The 20,247-nt window shown below is 34.6% G+C and overlaps 1 protein-coding gene across 7 annotated transcripts in view; it reads left to right on the plus strand.

Annotated features, from left to right (window-relative positions):
• Positions 1 to 19,320, plus strand: part of CHL1 (cell adhesion molecule L1 like) — a 213,169-nt gene extending 193,849 nt beyond the window's left edge. For 4 of the 7 annotated variants that reach the window (XM_005547632.3, XM_005547635.3, XM_005547634.4 and 1 more), the window contains 8 exons: positions 727 to 842; positions 973 to 1,177; positions 1,682 to 1,804; positions 4,465 to 4,644; positions 8,014 to 8,175; positions 8,804 to 8,935; positions 11,486 to 11,558; positions 15,383 to 19,320. In XM_005547632.3, coding sequence (XP_005547689.3) covers positions 727 to 842; positions 973 to 1,177; positions 1,682 to 1,804; positions 4,465 to 4,644; positions 8,014 to 8,175; positions 8,804 to 8,935; positions 11,486 to 11,558; positions 15,383 to 15,599 — 1,208 coding nt within the window. In that variant the 3' untranslated portion in view covers positions 15,600 to 19,320. The remainder of the gene's footprint in view (positions 1 to 726; positions 843 to 972; positions 1,178 to 1,681; positions 1,805 to 4,464; positions 4,645 to 8,013; positions 8,176 to 8,803; positions 8,936 to 11,485; positions 11,559 to 15,382) is intronic. The other 3 variants (XM_005547636.4, XM_074033770.1, XM_074033769.1) reach the window with 1 other exon arrangement.
• The last annotated feature ends 927 nt before the right edge of the window (positions 19,321 to 20,247 follow it).

Consider the following 20,247-nt stretch of genomic DNA (forward strand, 5'->3'; position numbering starts at 1 on the left):
GGTTATTGGAAGGAGAAAAAACACTGCATTCTGTATTGCTAATGTTTTGAATAATATTAGGGGTTATTCTCATTGCCTTTCCAGCATCTAAAAGAATAATTTGATCCAAAAGTAGAAGAAGGTTGAGAATGAGAAATAGCCAACTCATTACTCACCTGCTGTCTAAATTCTACCCAAATAAAAGCACAAAAAACACATAACACATATGAATTAAAATAGTATTAGTCTTGACTGCTCTGTATTTAGCTTATTCCTCTGTAGTAAGAACTCCTATAGAATAGAGATAGTAATATCCTCTTCATAGGGTTGTATGAACCAATTGAGGTAAGGCCCTTAGAGCAGTGCCTGACGTATAGCATATGCTCAAATGTTGACTGTTATTAATATTTGATTAACAAGATTCCCAACCAATTTTATTTATATTACTAGTTTAATTCACTTGCTTCCAAAACCAAGATGACCACAGAATAGTTTCTGGTTTTATTTGCCCACATTGTATCTATCTGGAGGGCTTTGTTTCTCAGTGTGATATAGGCTGTCCTCTTCTTTGGGAAATCTATTTGGACTGATAAACTTATCTGTCATGAGAAACTCTTTTGGTTCCATTTGGAATGAATTTCATAAAAGTGCTTTCTCCAGAAGAAACATTACGAAAATTTTTGAAAAGGGTCCTGATAATCACATGTGCAGGTTATTGAAAACTAATCAATCTTATACGATTAACAGATCCTGATACAGCTCCAGTGATCCATGGGGTGGACGTTATAAACAGTACATTAGTTAAAGTTACCTGGTCAACAATTCCAAAGGACAGAGTACATGGACGTCTGAAAGGCTATCAGGTTTTTATCATGGTTTTTCTTCTTGTTGTTGAATTGGTATCTGAGAATAAATAAGAAATGATTTCAGAAGAAGCCAAAGAGAATCTGTCACCATGATGCATATATTAAAAGATTTTTGTTTTCATTGCAGATAAATTGGTGGAAAACAAAAAGTCTGTTGGATGGAAGAACACATCCCAAAGAAGTGAATGTTCTAAGATTTTCAGGACAAAGAAACTCTGGAATGGTTCCTTCCTTAGATGCCTTTAGTGAATTTCACCTAACAGTTTTAGCCTATAACTCTAAAGGAGCTGGTCCTGAAAGTGAGCCTTATATATTTCAAACACCAGAAGGAGGTGAGAGGATAACAATGGAGAGTCATGTCAAAAATGGAGGTGATCCATGGCCATATTAAACATTCTTCATTATGGCCAGGCGTGGTGGCTCATGCCCGTAAATTCCAGCACTTTGAGAGGCCAAGGCAGATGGATAACTTTAAGTTAGGAGTTCCAAACCAGCTTGGCCAACATGTTGAAATCCTGTCTCTACTAAAAATACAAAAATTAGCTAGATGTGGTAGTGCACGCCTGTAGTCCCAGCTACTTGGGAGGCTGAGGCAGGAGAATCACTTGAACCTAGGAGGCAGAGGTTGCAATGAGCAGAGATCAGGCCACAGAGTGAGACTCCGTCTCTAAATAAATAAATAAATAAATAAAATAAACATTCTTCTTTATTAGTAGTTAATTAATATTTACTTCAGATGAGTGAGCTTGTCAATTTCTATAAAATTTATGATATAATAGGGCTTTTTTGAATTTTACTAATTTATATGAGTTTATTTTTGGTCTTGTGTTTCCTAGTACCTGAACAGCCAACTTTTCTCAAGGTCATCAAAGTTGATAAAGACACTGCCACTTTATCCTGGGGACTACCTAAGAAATTAAATGGAAACTTAACTGGCTATCTTTTGCAATATCAGATAAGTAAGTAGAAATTTGAATTGGAGTTAACTTCTTAAATTCCACTTTTTGATTGAGTATTCTGTTTGCTATGTTGGGAGTCTAATGATCACTTAAGGCCATGGTTTGTAAGCTGCCATTCTTCCTTGTAGCCCAGGGTCTTGTAAACTGGCTTGCATGCCAAATTCAGCCTGCTGCCTGTTTTTAGGAATAAAGTTTTATGACGACATGGCCATGTCCACTTATTTATGTATGTCTACAGCTGCTTTCTCCCTGGAGTGGCAAAGTTGTCATCTCAACAGAGACTACATGGCCTACAAAGGCTAAATGTTTACCATCTGGCCCTTTACTGAAAGGTTTGCTCACCTGTTTTAGAAAAAAAGCAGTGTGCTGATGAGTACACAAAACATGCGTTTAATGTTTATATATAAGATGTTTGGAGAAGTAGGAAACATGCAAAAGAGTTATTGAGTGATGTGATGGAGATTCAAAGCACACTACCTCTTCTGTCTCAGATATATGCTCCCATACTCAACCTTAAATATACTTGTGTTTATCAAATTCTCAATGAGTTGCTTGCTATTTCATGGAGATGATATTGAGAGGACTAAATAATTGTCTTTGGATCATTACTCGGAATGGGCTCTGCACACATGCTGCTATGCAACTAGAGTAACGTGAATGTGTTCAGATGAAATCAGGTCATTTTTAATAGTAGCGCCTCCCATCTTGAACAGTCCTCAAGTCTAAGCATCATCTCAAAATGGAACTTAGGGGATTGACATTATAGAAAATTTTAGCAACATCCCATCGTGAAAATTTTAGACTTTCAAGACTTCAATTCTCAAAGCACCAGAAATACAGAAACCCAGCATACACTGCTTACAAGTCAACTTGATTATAGCCCTGTTGTGCTACTTTCACATCAACTCAAAACTTCCAGCAACCCAGGTCATATATTTGCTTTAGCTTCTGATGGTTTCTGCTGAAATTAGCACATATGTTTAAATACATAAAGGCCTAATCCCAACAGAAGTAGATTTTAGCACTTTTGAGTGCTTGCTGTGTAGCAGGATGAGTACTAATCCTGCTCTTTTTGTGTATCTCTTTACATTGTTTCATTAAAATAAGAAATCTATTAGATATGTACTATCACTATTTTATGAATGAAGGGATTGAGATATAGAGAATATACTCATACAGAGTCAAGCAGTAAAATAAGCGTTAAGAATGCAAAGCAAGATCAGTCCAATTCTACATGTTGAACTCTTAACCTTATATTATTCCATGAACTGGTTTTCAAAAAAGGTGTAAGAATTGAAGAAATATTTGAAGATTCTTTTAAATGTCAATTTGTTTGGTAAATATATACCTTCTCCTTATCCTAACAATAAGAAACTCAATTAATTAAATTCCAACCTTCATATTGATCCATATGTAACATTTAAGTTTGTCTAAAAACAAGTTCTTAGAATATAGAAGTTGAAATATTAACAATTGTAATGATTACTGAACTGCTTGATATGTGGATTTTAAAATAAAATAATATATAATTATTTTGTTCTCAATATTAAATGATCAAGACATTTTAGGTAGTTTACCTTTTTCTTATTGCTCTTAAATAGTCTAAATTGTTGCAATTTATATGTATGAGAGCTCTATGTATACTCTCCTGAATTCTTATATTGATTGTAGTAGTTTTTTAATTGACTTTGTGGTCATTCACAATTATGTTTTCAAAAAATCTAAAAGAGTGATGATTTCACATCCTTCTTTCCAATGTTTGGATGCCAAATTTTTTGTTTGTTTTTTTTTCATTGATTTGAATTGCATTTTATGGACCAAGGAAGACATTTTTATGTCAATAATAAATGCATTTTTTAAACATCTATGGTATCTTGGACTGAGAGTCAAGAGGATTTATTCTATATTCTTTCTTGCCACTAACAGCTGCACTATCTTGGATGTATTTTATCTCTTGGATTAATGTTACAGTAATCTTATAATACGCCACGCTCTTACACAAATCTCATGTCTTTGCTGGGTACACAAATCTCATGTCTTTGCTGGGTTGCAATTCTTTGGAAGAAGCTATCTGATTCAGCTTTTTACAATTAGCACTTCGCATAGTACTTAGTACACAGTAGATATTCTTAAATAATTAATATATTCTTGCATTTATTGATTCTATGTATATTGACTAGCTATTTGGTGCCATATGTTAAACTAGAAGCCATAGAAGATATAAATAAATTATCATCTTGAATTATTCTTGCAAAAGGAAATTACAAGTACTTAATTCAAAGATACAATGAAAATATAGCAATGGGGAAAATTCATTATTATTAACAGGTATTATGAAGCTGGAGCAGTTGGCTCCAATACAGCACAGGGATTAAAGATGTTTCTCTGGGGTCAAAAGGCCATGGTTTGGATTCAAATTCCAGTTTGCAAATTTACAGATTCAAGATCAGAGCAAAGCCCTTATTCTTGTGAGACCTCAGTTTTGTCATGTATGATATAGTCATAGTAGTTGTACGTACCTCATAGGATTAAATGAGTTGATGGTTATGAACCATTAATGTATCTTTACATACTACAAGCATAAGGAGAAATGAAAATAATGAAGAATACAACTTGAATGGTTAAATACATTTGAGCTGTTGTTCATGTTTGTTTTTTAGTAAATGACACCTACGAGATTGGAGAATTAAATGATATTAACATTACAACTCCATCAAAACCCAGCTGGCACCTCTCAAACCTGAATGCAACTACCAAGTACAAATTCTACTTGAGGGCTTGCACTTCACGGGGCTGTGGAAAACCGATCACGGAGGAAAGCTCCACCTTAGGAGAAGGGAGTAAGTACATGAGGCTTCTCTTTTTAACAGAGGCTTTAAAAAGAGGCTGCATCTTTTTAAACAGCTGCGCTGAAAGGAAAGCACCGTGCTAGTCATTGTAAATTAGAAATGATTGTGATCCCACTCTGTCTGACCTTCTGTTTTCCACTGACATAGAGGCAGAATTTATTAATCTTGTTTGGAAAGTTCACATTGACTCAATTTATGGATTTCTGCGCAATACTAATCAAATTATAGCTTAGTGTATACAAGGTCAGGAACTATAATTTTACTTAATTAAAGTAGCGGGACATAAGGTCACAAAGCTATTCAAAAGGTTAGTAAAGGTATATTTTTCTTTTAGAAATGTTTCCATACAGAAAAACATGTGGCTCTTGCTTTGGTAGACATTACAGATCTAATACATCTCACTTTCATGCCTTCACTCTATATACATTGATTCATATGTCAATTTTGTTTTACTGTCTGATGATTGATGCCAAGCAACTAGCTGGGAAATGGCTTATAAATCTATGATTTCACTTGTAACACAATTGTCCTAATTCAATTACACTTTTCTATTTTTTTCCACCTTTAACCATTTCCCTTCCAAAACTGCATCTCCAGTTATGATTTTAGCAAGGTTCTTGCTAAGCTTTCTATAATAGCAATAGGACCTTCGCAGATAAATCAGATCAGAGAAACTGATGTACACACTAAGTTAAACAAAGAGAGATTTAGGTAGGGCTTAGGCTGTTCAGGAGTGGAAGGATATTGGAGAAAGAAAGGAAGGATGTAGAAGATGGCAGAAAGGGAAGTAGAGTTGTGTATTTATCGTGTATTAAGGTTGGTGCAAAAGTAGTTGTGGCCCTTCCATTAAAAGTAGTAATGACAAAGGCCACAATTACTTTTGCACCAATCAAATACTATGTGTCAGACTGTGTTCGGGATGCTTTTCCAAATTGTAGATTAGAAAAATGGTAGAATCAATGAAAGAAACATCACGAAGGGGAAACATAGTAAAGAAAATTCAACTGCCTATTATTTATTGAAGATGTATATTAAAATATATTCAAACTTGTGAATGACTGTAAATCACCGTGTTTGTGTGTGAATGGTTATGCTCTGACCTTTATTATTGGTTTGTTTTTACATCTTATTGTGCCTGCTATATCTGACTAATAACAAGCTTATGTTTTTCTTGGATTCCTTAAACATTTAAAACCCCTTTATGTGGGAAAAGTGTATAATTCAAATAATTACTTCCCTAAAACTCACAAAGTATTCCCAAGGATGAATTGAACACCAAGTGAAATGAAAAACTCATTTCACTGACTTTACCTGCCCATAAAAGTTAGATTTAAAGATGGGGGTTGAAAACTTCGCAGTAACTAAAAGATGGTTATTTCTGAAGCATTGAAACTGACATCAAGTGTCCAATACAAAGAAGAGAAGTCAGAATGGTAGTACTCCAAACATGCAACTTCCATATTCTTAAAAACAGAATTTAAGGCATGGAGTTGGTTGCTATTTTGATATAACCAAGACCATAATGTGCTTGTGAAATACTGATCCCATTCTTGCCAATTTGAAGCATATAAGAAAAAATATTCACAGAATTGCCTTACAAGCATTGCACATTCTAGTACATACGTTGGAAAATTTGGACTTGGTTGCATTCATGCTTGAGAAATTGTTTTTGGAGGATGAAAATGCTGTTCATGTGATTTTACAACTGATGTGGCATCTTTTCTTCAAACTAAAAATGTAACTAATTTGCTGCGTATCTTAAAAGAACATTTCTTCACTGTCTTACGTGTCAGGAATTTAAAAATGTTTCTTACTAGCGTGTTTGTGCTCTTTTTCAGGAATCTGCATTTTCAGTATTCCAGCTAAGTGCCCCCTTCCCCAGTTGACACTGATTTCTCTTCTATAGGCGTGTCTTGCTATATGTACAGGGAAAAAAATTACAATCTCTTTTTCTACTAGAGTTCAACATAATCTTTGAAAAAAATGTATATTTCTACTGAGAAGATACATCTTGTTATCACTCAGCACTCTAAAAATGATCACTTGTGCAAACTGGAACCTACTACTATGCATCTTTCTTCTCGCTCCGCCTATGTAGCTCATTTCAAGGTCATTTGGCGCTTGTTCAAAAAATAGGATTTGATTGACAAGCATTTTTCTCTGTTTTCAGGTTGTCACTCTGATTTTCAAATAAATCGTATTCCATAATCTAAGAGTAGAAAAGATGGAGCTAATCAGAAATATTATTTTTGTGTCATTAGTGGTTTGAATAAATCACTTGCTTTACTCTGTTTTTCAAAAGCTTGCACTACTTAACGTTTTGCTAATATCTCTGTTTTTCAAGGTCAAAATTAATTGCACTCTGTTTCAATGATGCTTAATCTTGAAGGCTTTGCTCATATAATTGGCCTTATTTCTCTCATGGCATAATTTTTAATAAAACCTTTTTGTTATTTAGTAACTATATAATTAATTTTTTTCTATAATGAAAATGCATAATGAAATATTGATCTGTAACATATACCCACTTTAAATAGAATTTCATAACCCGTTGTAGTCTCAGTAAGAAACATATTTTATAACACTGCTAACATTTTCTGGATTATATTTATTATATTGAGTTGATTCCCAGCAAAACTATGGATCACATGCAAAAATATTTAAGACACTTGGTGGTAAGATAAGAAGTTAGTATATTTTTGTTAAACTTGATTCATTTTATCTTCTACTATGAGATTCTACTATTAACATATTGACATATTAATATTTTTTGAAAAGTATTAACTTCCCACACCACTTTCAAAATGTCAGTAAAACCATTCCATTGGTATGTACCTACAAGCCTGCACTTCACGCACTTTGGGCTTCTATAAATTTCAAATATTTAATATATGACCATGTTGTAATGCTGTTTCATCAGTATTTATGGAGAAGACCAAGGCAAAAAAAAAAAAAAGCAATATATAGTTAGTTATGATTATAAGGTTATATGCTGTCAATTGTAAGTCAAAAGGCCATATTCAGTTTCCCATTAGGTTTGTGAAAATCCAAATTGCACAAAATCATATTGTATAATTTTTTTAAGTCTACGGTTTTGAACCATTCATGAGACCAGGCAGATTTACAGTACCATTTCATCTTAAACGGCCATGTATTGAGTTCATTTCATTTACTCAATTTCATTATATTAAAAAAGGAAGTTGAAATGTTGATTTTCTTGATCTCTTGTAATTCAAAAACTGAGACAATATATAAGTGACTTTCTTATTCACTTCGAGTAACAATATATATTTTTTTACTTTTTATGTCCTGTTTTTCCATGACTACAATTCACATGATTTAACTGTGTACATTTCTTAGGTAAAGGTATCGGGAAGATATCAGAAGGAGTAAATCTTACTCAAAAGACTCACCCAATAGAGGTATTTGAGCCGGGAGCTGAACATATAGTTCGCCTAATGACTAAGAATTGGGGTGATAACGATAGCATTTTTCAAGATGTAATTGAGACAAGAGGGAGAGGTGAGAAATGAGATTATATTTGGGAAAGTCTTAGTCAATCTATGTCCTGTAGAATATTTAGTGTTGCATATGTCCTATATTAAACATGAAAACACTGAGTATATTAGTAATGAAAATAATAATTTCAATTTTAGACATATTTTAAATTATCAAAATGAAAAATGTTTCACAGTAGTTCAACTTATCCTTTATTTTGTTTTTACTAGAGTTGTTGCCTAAAAATATCTCCTGCTTATTAACACATGTTAATAACACAATCTAAAAAGAAAAAGCAAAACAAAACAAAACAAAACCACCAGGCTCCATGGTCATCTGCTTCTAACCAAGGCAGCTTGCGCTTTTGCTTGCTCCTTGCTGCTTCTGAGTTTAACTTCTGCCTTCACTATCCGTCTTTGGTTTTTCATCCTCAGAATCAAATACAACTCAAAGAAGTCCCTTTTTAAATAAAGAAGGAAAGATTTATCAGTATTCTCCCATTAACATGTCCTTCACATTGCATTCCTTCTGGGGTCATTAAAAAAATTGATACTCTTTGGTATGCTTAAAAATGATGTCTAATTTTCCCCAATTTTACAGAATACAAGACTGTTTCTAGTGTACAATGTTGTGACTTCTCTTTCTACAACAGAATATGCTGGTTTATATGATGACATCTCCACTCAAGGCTGGTTTATTGGACTGATGTGTGCAATTGCTCTTCTCACACTAGTATTGTTAACTGTTTGCTTTGTGAAGAGAAACAGAGGTGGAAAGTACTCAGGTAAAATTGTTTTTTAATGTGATTTTCAACTTATTAAATAGCATTTTCTGGGAAGCATTCTTCAGTGACATCTTTTTTTTTTTTTAAAATACACATTCAAGTCAAATTTATTTTAGCAAATTAGATGTACAATGCACTGAGAGGAAAAACATATTGCTAAATTAACCAAAAAAAAATATGTATGGTCTAGAGTATTATTTCCAGATAGTTACTTGGTTTTAGTTTTTAGCACTTAAAATGGGCTCTAACTGCCGGGTGTGGTGGCTCGTGCCTGTAATCCTAGCACTTTGGGAGGCCGAGGTGGGTGGATCACGAGGTCAGGAGATCAAGACTATCCTGGCCAACATGATGAAACCCCGTCTCTTACTAAAAATACAAAAATGAGCCGGGCATGGTGGCAGCTGCCTGTAATCCCAGCTACTCAGGAGGCTGAGGCAGGAGAATCACTTGAACCCGGGAGGTGGAAGTGGCAGTGAGCCGAGATCGCACCACTGTACTACTTTAGCCTGGGAGATAAAAGCAAAAACTCCATCTCAAAAAAAAAAAAAAAAAGAAAGAAAGAAAGAAAGAAAGAGCTCTAACAAGGTTGATAACACTTCCAAACTTCTATTGTCTATCTGTGAAAGATCAGAGCCATTGAGAGACAAATTACTAAGTTACATACATGCTTTAGTGTTTTAAGTGACCCATCTATAGTACGCCTCTCTCTATACATGACATACACGACTCGTGTTTTTTGCACTAATGCATTCTAATATTACTGGCTCCACTGGCCAACTTTGTTGGTGTTAATCATTATTAGGAATGCGTTTCTTATTACCATGGCGTGTATTAGATACACTGCCTCATGAATTGATACATAAGGTATCCATGAAAACCATTATAGTTGGTAATATGATGTTTGCCTTTAATTTCATTCAACTTCCGAATTTGTTTTGTCTTTTTCAGATATACATATTGTATCAAGATGATGGTTATTACTAGTATTGCTTAGTATTCATGATGCTTTTATATGGTGACAAAGATTTAGATTACACTGCTATTTGTTTCATGATGTTCAGATTTATGAGAAGTTCATTATTGGCTTAGGATTTATCTAGCAAATATTTAGTGGGAACCCGTCATCTACATAGAAGCATTGAGAGCATAATTTCTAGGTTTTTGTAAAATGACATGCATAATTTATGGAGTTATGCATTTCACTTTTTTCTCTGAAGACTGAATGATTATGAATTAGGTTCACAATGACTAATAAATGTTCTGAGTAATTAATGGGAATCGTTAAAGAGTTATAGCATTCTCCTTATCCCCAACAAATAATCATTTGTGAATTGTGTGCTATCCAGATTCTAAAGATGTTTCTTCAAATCATGCCCTGAAAAGAAAAAAAAAAAAATCAGCATTTCATATTGCAGAGTAGCTAAGAGAATCTATTAGGTCTCTGCATGTAGTCATAAAAAGTTCCATAAATAACAATTTGTATTTGAGGGTTTTTGTTTGTTTGTTTGTTTTTAAGTAAAGGGAATAAGAGCTTTTGGTCTTATATTCCACTAATACAAAAATTAGCTGGGCGTGGTGGCGGCTGCCTGTAATCCTAGCTACTCAGGAGGCTGAGGCATGAGAATCCCTTGAACCCGGAAGGCAGAGGTTGCAGTGAGCAGAGATCATGCCACTGCACTCCAGCCTGGGTGACAGAGTGAGACTTTGTCTTGAAACAAAACAAAACAAAAAAAGTAAAATGTCAGTGGAGACCTGAATATTCAGATTGTTGCAACAGTTTTGTGTAAGAGTGATGCATAACAACCAAATGATTGACCTTTGTTTTTTTTTTTTTTTTTTGAGACATGATCTTGTTCCGTCACCCAGGCTGGAGTGTAGTGGCACTATTTCAGCTCTCTGCAACCTCTGCCTCCCAGGTTCAAGTGATCTTCCCACCTCAGCCCATCATGTAGCTGGGACCACAGGTGCACACTACCACACCTGGCTAATTTCCATGTTTTTAATAGAGACAGGGTCTTGCTTTGTTGTCCAGGCTGGTTTCAAACTCCTGACATCAAGTGTTCTGCCCGTCTTGGCCTCCCAAAGTGCTGGGATTACAGGCATGAGCCACCACATCCAGCCTTGATTGACTTTTTAAATTCAATTTAATTTAATGACACAGATCTAATAGGTGCCTATGACATCTTCAAAAGGTCCAGATAGTAAAATAAATATTTAGTAATTTGGTCTTCACTGAGAAATCAAATTAAGTTGGGCTCTTCCAATAAGACTTCTTGTTCACATAATATTGTGTAGTCACGTGAAAATATGCAGCACGCTGCAGGTGTGATGACAAAAAAGTAGAACTTCCCAAAATCCTCTCTCTTTTTTATTTAAACAAAGAAGTAACAGATGGGCTACAGGTATAGCCAGAAAAAAATATTGCCTCACTGGTATCAAAACATTTGAGCAATGCTGTTCTTATTGACTATTCACTATTCCACAGCGCTGGTAAAAATGTATTTTAAACAGTCACTGTATTAGTTTCCCCACCTTTTTTCTCTTTTTTAGTTAAAGAAAAGGAAGATTTGCATCCAGACCCAGAAATTCAGTCAGTAAAAGATGAAACCTTTGGTGAATACAGGTAAACTTGAGGTTCTGTTTTAAAATGTATCAAAACACGTATTCATCATGTTGAAAGCTCAAATGAACAAAAAGGTGTTTATTCTTAACAAAAAGTTTACAGAACTATAATGTAATGACCTTATAAAGAATACTTTGTACAAATAGGGCCCACGTAAGTGCTAGCAACCAAATTTCTGTCTGTGTGGTGAGGGTGTATAAAGAATTACAGTCCAGGCAGAAGTATCGGTTAGGATACTTTTCTTGAAACTGTGTGCCTAACGCAAATACACTATTCTTATTTAGGTTGAATATCTATTTGGGGTAGCTAAAACATCTTGAGCGTGGCCATTTTGAACTCAGGTTGGTACCGTTTGCATCCACACACATATATCTGTATACCTACAGTGTTGCCCCTGCCAAGGTAAGTAAGTTACAAACCCTGTCCTCTCGATGAACCTAATCAGCAGAGAAAAATGTCTTATATATGCAAATGACTGTAATGAATTAAATAGAATAAAAGAGCACAAAAGAGAGCAACTATTTCTGCCCAGGTAGGATTTTGGAAAAAGGATCATCCATAAGAGATAAGCTAAGCCTTAAAGGATAAAAAGGATTGTGTTACTGTTAACCACTGGACAGAGGATGACAAAATGAGTGAGAACGTGTCGGGCAAGGGAGGAATGGCAAGAAGTCTGCTCTGAGCTAGGCAGGAATCTTTTGGGGACGTGTTAAATTGTCTCTCCTGTTATCTCTCTCCATCTTCCCCTTTCTACTACTCTCTTAACTTCTTAGCTCTTTTTGGTTGGAATGGCATCATTTTTTTTCAGGTACCCTGTATATTTCAGCCAATAGACATATTTTAAGTTCCAGATTTATATCAATTTTAGCACATGGGAAACCAGAGTTTATATCAAAGAAGAAATCTGGTTGATCCTCATTCTCTCATCTCTGGATTCATCACTCTAGACAGGGATGTGGAGCATTTTCATTAGCTCATTGTTAGACATTTGAGCTTACCTGTACCTCCACTTTGTGCTATACTTATTTTTCTGTATTCTACTTAGTCAATATCCTTTTTACATTTTTATATTTCTTAATAAATGACTTTAAATTCTTTCCAGAATAAAGAACAATAAAGAGAAAGAAAGAAAGAGAGAAAAAAAAAAGAAAGAAAGAATTTTGGAGCTTTGCAAATTGTGCTCATTACTGTTGTATTAGTGAGCAGCTGCCTCATAACAACAACCACCAATACTTAACAGCTTAAAACAATAAACATTTATTATTTCTATGTCCTCATAATTCAGGAATCCAGACATGGCTTAGATGGGTGCTTCGGGCTCAGGACTTCTCATGAGGTTGCAGGAAGGTTTTGACCAGGGCTATGGTTTCATCTAAAGTTTCAACCAGAGCACAAGCCATTCCTAGGCCACTCATGGTGCTGTTGGCAGGTTATAGTTCCATACAGACTGTTGAACTAAGGGCTTCAGTTCTTCACAGGCCAGAAGTCATTCCTAACTCCATATCACATGGATATCTCCATGGGGCCATTCACAACATGGCAGCTGGCTTCCTTCAGAATGTGTGAGCCAGGGAGCAAAACAGAGCACCCAAGTTGGAAGCCACAGTCCTTTTGTAACCTGACATTGGAAGTGACTTCCCATCACTTCTGTTGTATTATATAGGAGCAAGTCAATAAGTTTAGCCCACAACTCAAAGGAAGAAGATTATACAAGGTACAGATTCCATGAGACAATGATCATTGAGGACCTGCAACAACTTTTCAGAAGTTGAGGCAGGAGAATTGCTTGAACTCAGGAGGCGGAGGTTGCAGTGAGCCGAGACTGTGCCACTGCATTCCAGCCTGGGCAACACAGTGAGATTCCATCTCAATTAAAAAAAAAAAAAACACAAACAAACAAACAAAAAACTACTTTTGAAAGACCGTATTAGCTCAGTTTTACAGGCAAGAAAACAAAAACAATGCCTTGCAATGCCTCGTCTAAAAACCCATTTCCCCACATCCTGCTGCTTCTTTATAAAGATAGCTAACATCTTCCCGTGCATTATTTCCTATGACATCCCTTTATAGTAGTTGATGTCTTTTCCAACCTCTTTCCCCCAAACTACACATTTATCAGGATAATTGTCTACTTTCCACATTATCCCAGGAGGCAATTTTATAAGAGGTACCCTTACATAACATAAGTCCTCATCCTTCTAGCTTCCGATAATCGTCCCTTTTGTTATTTTTCTTTGCTCTTTGTTTCCTGATTCCTCAGCCAATGCCTCATCTTTTTTCTTGATTTGTTTTTATAACTGCAATATCCTAATTCGAGAGCCAATTATCGTATCAGTCAGGGGAGCATGTGTTATGCTGCTGTCAAAACAACTCCAAAAGCATGTTCTTTCTCAAGTTATGTATCCCACAGAGATTGCCCTTTTCATCTTAGTCACTTAGGAGCACCGGCTGGTGGATGAGGATCCAGGGTCACCACAGCAGGGAAAACAGAATGTAACAAACTGAGCACTGGCTTTTAATCTTCCACTTGGAAGAGACACATGTCACCTTTGCTCACTTTTTTTTTAAACCGAAGAAAATTCCATGGTGGCATATAACATAGAGTAGGCAGAGAAGTGTCATCCTGTTTTATTCCTAGAAACGTGGCATACTTATTGAATAGCACTGACCAATACCACAAATTATAAAATGATACGTACATCTAAATTATATTTTTTCCAAATGCTTCATTGATAAAATTTGATAAAATCATTTTATATGGTGTATAGCTTAATAATGTAATACTAAATGGTATTTTTAAAAATCTTGATCCAAAATCTGAAGATCATATCATTTGATAAGCATTTTACTAATGGATTTGCTTCTGTTCATGAATAAAACACCTACCATAAATATAGTATACTTATTTATGTTATTAAAATATCAGCCGCTTCTTTCTATCTTAAAATGTAACAAGCTTGAACTGTTAACTATATTAAAGAAAGTTATTTGGTTTCAAAAACAGAATATGATTGAGTTTTAAAAGAACTTTTTGGAACGATATAAGAGAATGAAAAGGATCAGAAGTAAAAACAGTAGATCAAGACTTAGAAGCCAGGAACTCCAAAAGTTCATGAAAGCAAAGGAAATTGCATTTGTTCTCTGTCTGAGTCCATTAGGGGCTACTATAACAAAATACCATAAACTGAGTTGCTTATAAAAGAACAGAAATTTATTTCTCACAGTTCTGGATTCTGGGAAGCCTAAGAGCAAAATGCCAGCATTTTCCATGTCTGGTGAAGGCTCACTTTCTGGGTGACAGATGGTGCCTTCTCTTTGTGTCCTCACATCGTGGAAGGGGTAGGGCAGCTCTCTGGGGCCTCTTCTCTAAGGGCACTAATATCATTCACTAGGGCTCCACCCTTTTGGCCTAATCACTTCCCAAAGACTCCACCTCTAACTCTCTCACATCTGTTATCAGGTTTTAACATAGGAAGCTTGGGAGGACACAGATATTTAGACCATAGCAGCCACTATGGACATCAACAGGTTGAATCTCACATGTTACAGAAGCTCAGCTGTCAATTTTAAAGAGAATCAGAAGTGTTGTGAATAATTAAAGATTGTTTGGTGGAAATTGCTTATGACTTTGTAAACACGTGTTTACAGACTTTGCAAACTTGGTAAACATGTGTGGTAGTATCATGTGGGCTTTAGTATCTGTCTTCAATGCTATTATGAATGTCCTGAACATTATAAAACCTTTTAGCACTTATGAATGTGTTTCTTTACACAAATAAGAATATTAGATTTTATTGAACTATTTTTTGTTTGTTTGTTTTCAGTGACAGTGATGAAAAACCTCTCAAAGGAAGCCTTCGGTCCCTTAATAGGGATATGCAGCCTACTGAAAGTGCTGACAGCTTAGTCGAATACGGAGAGGGAGATCATGCTCTATTCAATGAAGATGGATCATTTATTGGTGCCTATGCAGGATCTAAGGAGAAGGGATCTGTTGAAAGCAATGGAAGTTCTACAGCAACTTTTCCACTTCGGGCATAAACACAACATGTGTAACCAACGCTACTGGTTCACCCCAACCTTTCATATTTATCTGTTCAAGGGAGCAAGAACTTTCATATAGGAATAGAAACATGTTGACTGAAGATTTCATCCAGAAGTCAACATCCTGCAATTATGTTGAAAAAAGTAGCACTGCCTTCAAAATATAAAATGCCAAGCACTTCAGGCCTATGTTTTGCTTTTGTTGTTTTCAGGTGCTCGAAATGCAAAACACAAAACGAATCCTGTGTTTAGATACACCTCAACTAAATCCAAAGTCCCCATTCAGTATAGTCCATATTTGCCTGATTTTACTATTCAGTGTGCTTGCATAGATATTGCTACCTTGTGGGTTTTCCTCCGTATGCACATTGGTATACAGTCTCTGAGAACTGGCTTGGTGACTTTGCTTCACTACAGGTTAAAAGACCATAAGCAAACTGATTATTTAAAATGTAAAAAAGAATATGAATGTCTTATTAAAACATTTCATTGAATATATACAGTCTAAATTTATTATTTAAATTGTAGTAGCAAAAGTCTTAGGTGAACAATCAACTAGTATTTATTGAGCTCCTATTTGGCCAGAGATGGTCATATTTAAACAGAAGTATAAGTTTTTCAGTTTCAACATTTTTAAAATTTCTATCAGTTATGACATCCACGAGCATCACTTTTTGTGTCTGTGTTTTTTTGTTTTTTGTTTTTTCTTGGACTAAATTCAACTGCATGGAAGCAGTGGTCAGAAGGCTGTTTCATACAAGAACAGGCAGAAAGTGCCCATTGTTCTGGATTCTAATAGCTACATCTACTTAATATCTTCATTTCTAAATTGACTGCTTTTACCTTTTTTCTATGTTTATGTAATGGTATGCTTGCATATATTTCATGAATACATTGTACATATTATGTTAATATTTACACAGTTTAAAATATAGATGTGTTTTATTTTGAAGGGAGAAAAGGAACATTAACAGGCATGTTTGTACAGTTAGAATATATTAGTAAGATACTGTTTTTCATCATTCCAGAGCTACGACTAATAACATGAGGTTCCAAAGCTGAAGACTTTGTATAAAGCATTTGGATTTTGTTCTTATATGGTTTTCTTTCAACAGTTTCAAAATAAAATATCATATAAATATTGAGGGAAATGTTTTCATATTTTTCAAAATAGGTTTTTACTGTTGAATGTACATCTACCCCAGTTCCTCAAAAGAAAAACTATTTACATAGAAATTACTACACATATGTTTGCGTGTATGGTATTTTAAACATCTTTGTGGTGAGAATCTGTTTCCCCTATATTCTCCTTCTGTCAAAGTCAGTACAAATTCAGGGAATTTATTTTCTGGCATTTGTGCTCCAGTCCTTTTAAAATTGTCCATGAACATGTTTTAAAAACAATATGGAGGATGATGCATACATGTCGGTCAAGTTCAGCACTAGACTTGACATTTTACGGAAACATTTTTTAACCTTACCCTGAAATACTTAACTATTGTTTAAATGAAATTCATTTATTTTACTTTAGTTTTTGAGCTGTGATTATTGTTATACAGTTACGTCCTCAAGTTGGATTTATGTAACCCCTTATATTTCATGGATACCAACATTTGGGGTATTTATAATAGTCAGCGCAGGAATGCACATGGAATATCTACTTGTCCTTTTGAACCTCACATGTCCTCCTGAAGCATAGACAGGAAAAGAATGTCTTATTTAAAACTACAGTTTATGGGCTCAGGATTTGACCACAGTCCTGGGAGTAAGCATTTCAAAGGGGAAGGCATCGTGGTCTCCACGCCGTGTAAATGTGAGGATGTGATGCACATCCATCAGTGCAACTCGAGCTCCATCCTCATCTGATTTCTAAGGTGCCGATTTTCTGGAGGAACAGTCATCATGTTTTGATTTATCTGGGAGAAAATTGTCATGCCCAGCTACTGAAGAGGGCAAGGTTGTGACGTTCAAGTTTAGTTCTCATACTATTCTATCTCCTCTTCTTTGTCATCAGTCAAAATGTGGTTTTTAAAGAAAGTCATGCAGGTTAGAAATAATGTCAAAAATATTTAGGAATTTAATACCCTTTAAGTCAGAAGATAAAACAAATACTGAAGTATTAGCTCTTCCTACACTTCGTGTTCCCCTTTAGCTGCCTGAAAATCAAGATTGTTCCTACTCAGATCTTTTGAGTGGCTAAAACTTACGGATGTGAAAAATGAGATTGAATGATGACTATGTTTTTCTATCATTATTACCTTTCCTCAATACTATTGGGCTACTACTGGGACTCTTCAGCACAAAAGGAATAGGTCTATGATTGACCCTGATTTTAATTGTGAAATTATATGATTCATGTATTTTATGAATCAGAATAACTTTCAAATAAAATAAATCCAAGTAGGTTAAAATGGATTTCATGACTTTCCCTCAGAAAATGAGTAATGGAGTCCATGATGTGCAATGGTAATTATAAATTGGTGAGGCTTGTTTGCAAAACGCCCACTAGTAATAAGGCAACAGCCAATATTTAGAACTTTGTTCTTTACTGGATTCACACTAACTTTCTCTAGTCTACTTCCAATATTATTTAATGTAACTGATTGTATATAGTCTCAAGAATGGTTAGTAGGCATGAGTTCCTAGAGAACTGTCCAAGGGTTGGGAAAATCCAAATTCTCTTCCTGGTTCCAGCACTCATTTTGTACATAAACATTAGGCAGGTTGCTTAACCTTTTTATTTCAAACTCTCAACTCTAAAGTGCTAATAAATAATCTCAGTTACCTTATCTTTGTCACAGGGTGTTCTTTTTTATGAAGAAAAATTTGAAAATGGTAAAAGCTAAGATGCCTTTTAACTTCACAAGCAAACCTTTAACTAATTATGTATCTAAAAGTCACCCCCCACATACCAACTCAACTTTTTTCCTGTGAACACATAAATATATTTTTATAGAAAAACAAATCTACAGAAAATAAATCTACTGTTCTGTGAGCAGTATGATTTGTACATGCCATTGAAAATTATTAATCAGAAGAAAATTAAGCAGGGTCTTTGCTATACAAAAGTGTTTTCCACTAATTTTGCATGCGTATTTATAAGAAAAATGTGAATTTGGTGGTTTTATTCTATTGGTATAAAGGCATTGATATTTTAGATGCACCCACGTTTGTAAAAATGTAGAGCACAATGGAATTATGCTGGAAGTCTCAAATAATATTTTTTCCTATTTTATAGTCATGGAAGAGATAAGCTAAAGAGAGGAAAATAATGAGAAATGTTGGTGTGCTTTTCTAAGCATTTAAAACGTAATTGCCAATTGAAATCCTAAATATGTTTACATGCCATTAAGATATGATTCTTGTAACAATGTTAAATTGATTATAATGGGATTGGGTTTGTTATCTGTGGTAGTATATATATATCCTAGTGTTCCTATAGTGAAATAAGTAGGGTCGAGCCAAAACTTTCTTTGTTTTGTACCTTAAATTGTTCGATTACATCATCAAAAGAAATGAAAGGTATGTAGAATGGGTTCACCTGATTACCTTTTTCTTTTGGCTTGGATTAATATTCATAGTAGAACTTTATTAAAACGTGTTTGTATTGTAGGTGGTGTTCGTATTATGCTTATGACTATGTATGGTTTGAAAATATTTTCATTATACATGAAATTCAACTTTCCAAATAAAAGTTCAACTTCATGTAATCCAAAAATGTTTGTATTCTGTTCTACACAGTTAAGAAGAATCAGAATTTACATATTAATCTTAACTACTTCGGTTGCCTCTGATCCTGGAATATCTATAAATGAAATATAATTTAATAAAGTATAAATAAGATATAAATAAAATATTTTGATTTCAATTACTTTACAAATATACAATATCATCAACGTCTATAAAACAGAATATTCCAATAAAATTTATACTTATGATAAATATAAATTTAAGATGAATGTATATTTATCTGGTTATTTTTAATAAAAATGTAGAAATGTCACCTTCCAAGAAAATGCCCAGTATGCTATATTTTCAGTGAGGCTATTAGATAATTTTGACATGGTCTCTTAGAATTGGGTTACCCAGTTTGGCTCAGTGGACAATCTATCGGAAATTGTTGTTTTTAAAACTGTTTTATTGAGCAGACATGGAGACTTACTGAAATCGTCGCTCTTTGTGAGGATGAGTTGGGTGGATCACTTAATGCCAAGAGTTCAACATCAGCCTGTGCCACATAGAGAGACCTCGTCTCTACAAAAATTTTTAAAAAAATTATCTATACCAAGCACTTTACATAGAATACCACATTTAATCCTTGAACAATATTCTCTGGTTTATTAAATTAGGGAACCGGGAGGTTAACTAACTTAATGAGTGTCACCAGCATGGGCTAGAACTAAAAATTAAACCCAGGGATGTTTGACTCCAAAACCCTAATTCATTATACCATTAATAGTACATTTTTTCATGCCCTCGCTCCTCCACCTTTTCTTAGAAATACTAAAGAAAGGTGAGTTTCAACTTAATGCTGACTTATTGATCATGCTTGCAAACACCTTGACTTTAAGATATGTGATCAAGACATATGATAGAGGAAAACAATCAATGCTTTACTGTATAAACAGTTGAATGTCTACAACCT

Source organism: Macaca fascicularis, chromosome 2, assembly GCF_037993035.2.
Source record: "Macaca fascicularis isolate 582-1 chromosome 2, T2T-MFA8v1.1".
Classification (NCBI taxonomy): domain Eukaryota; kingdom Metazoa; phylum Chordata; class Mammalia; order Primates; family Cercopithecidae; genus Macaca; species Macaca fascicularis.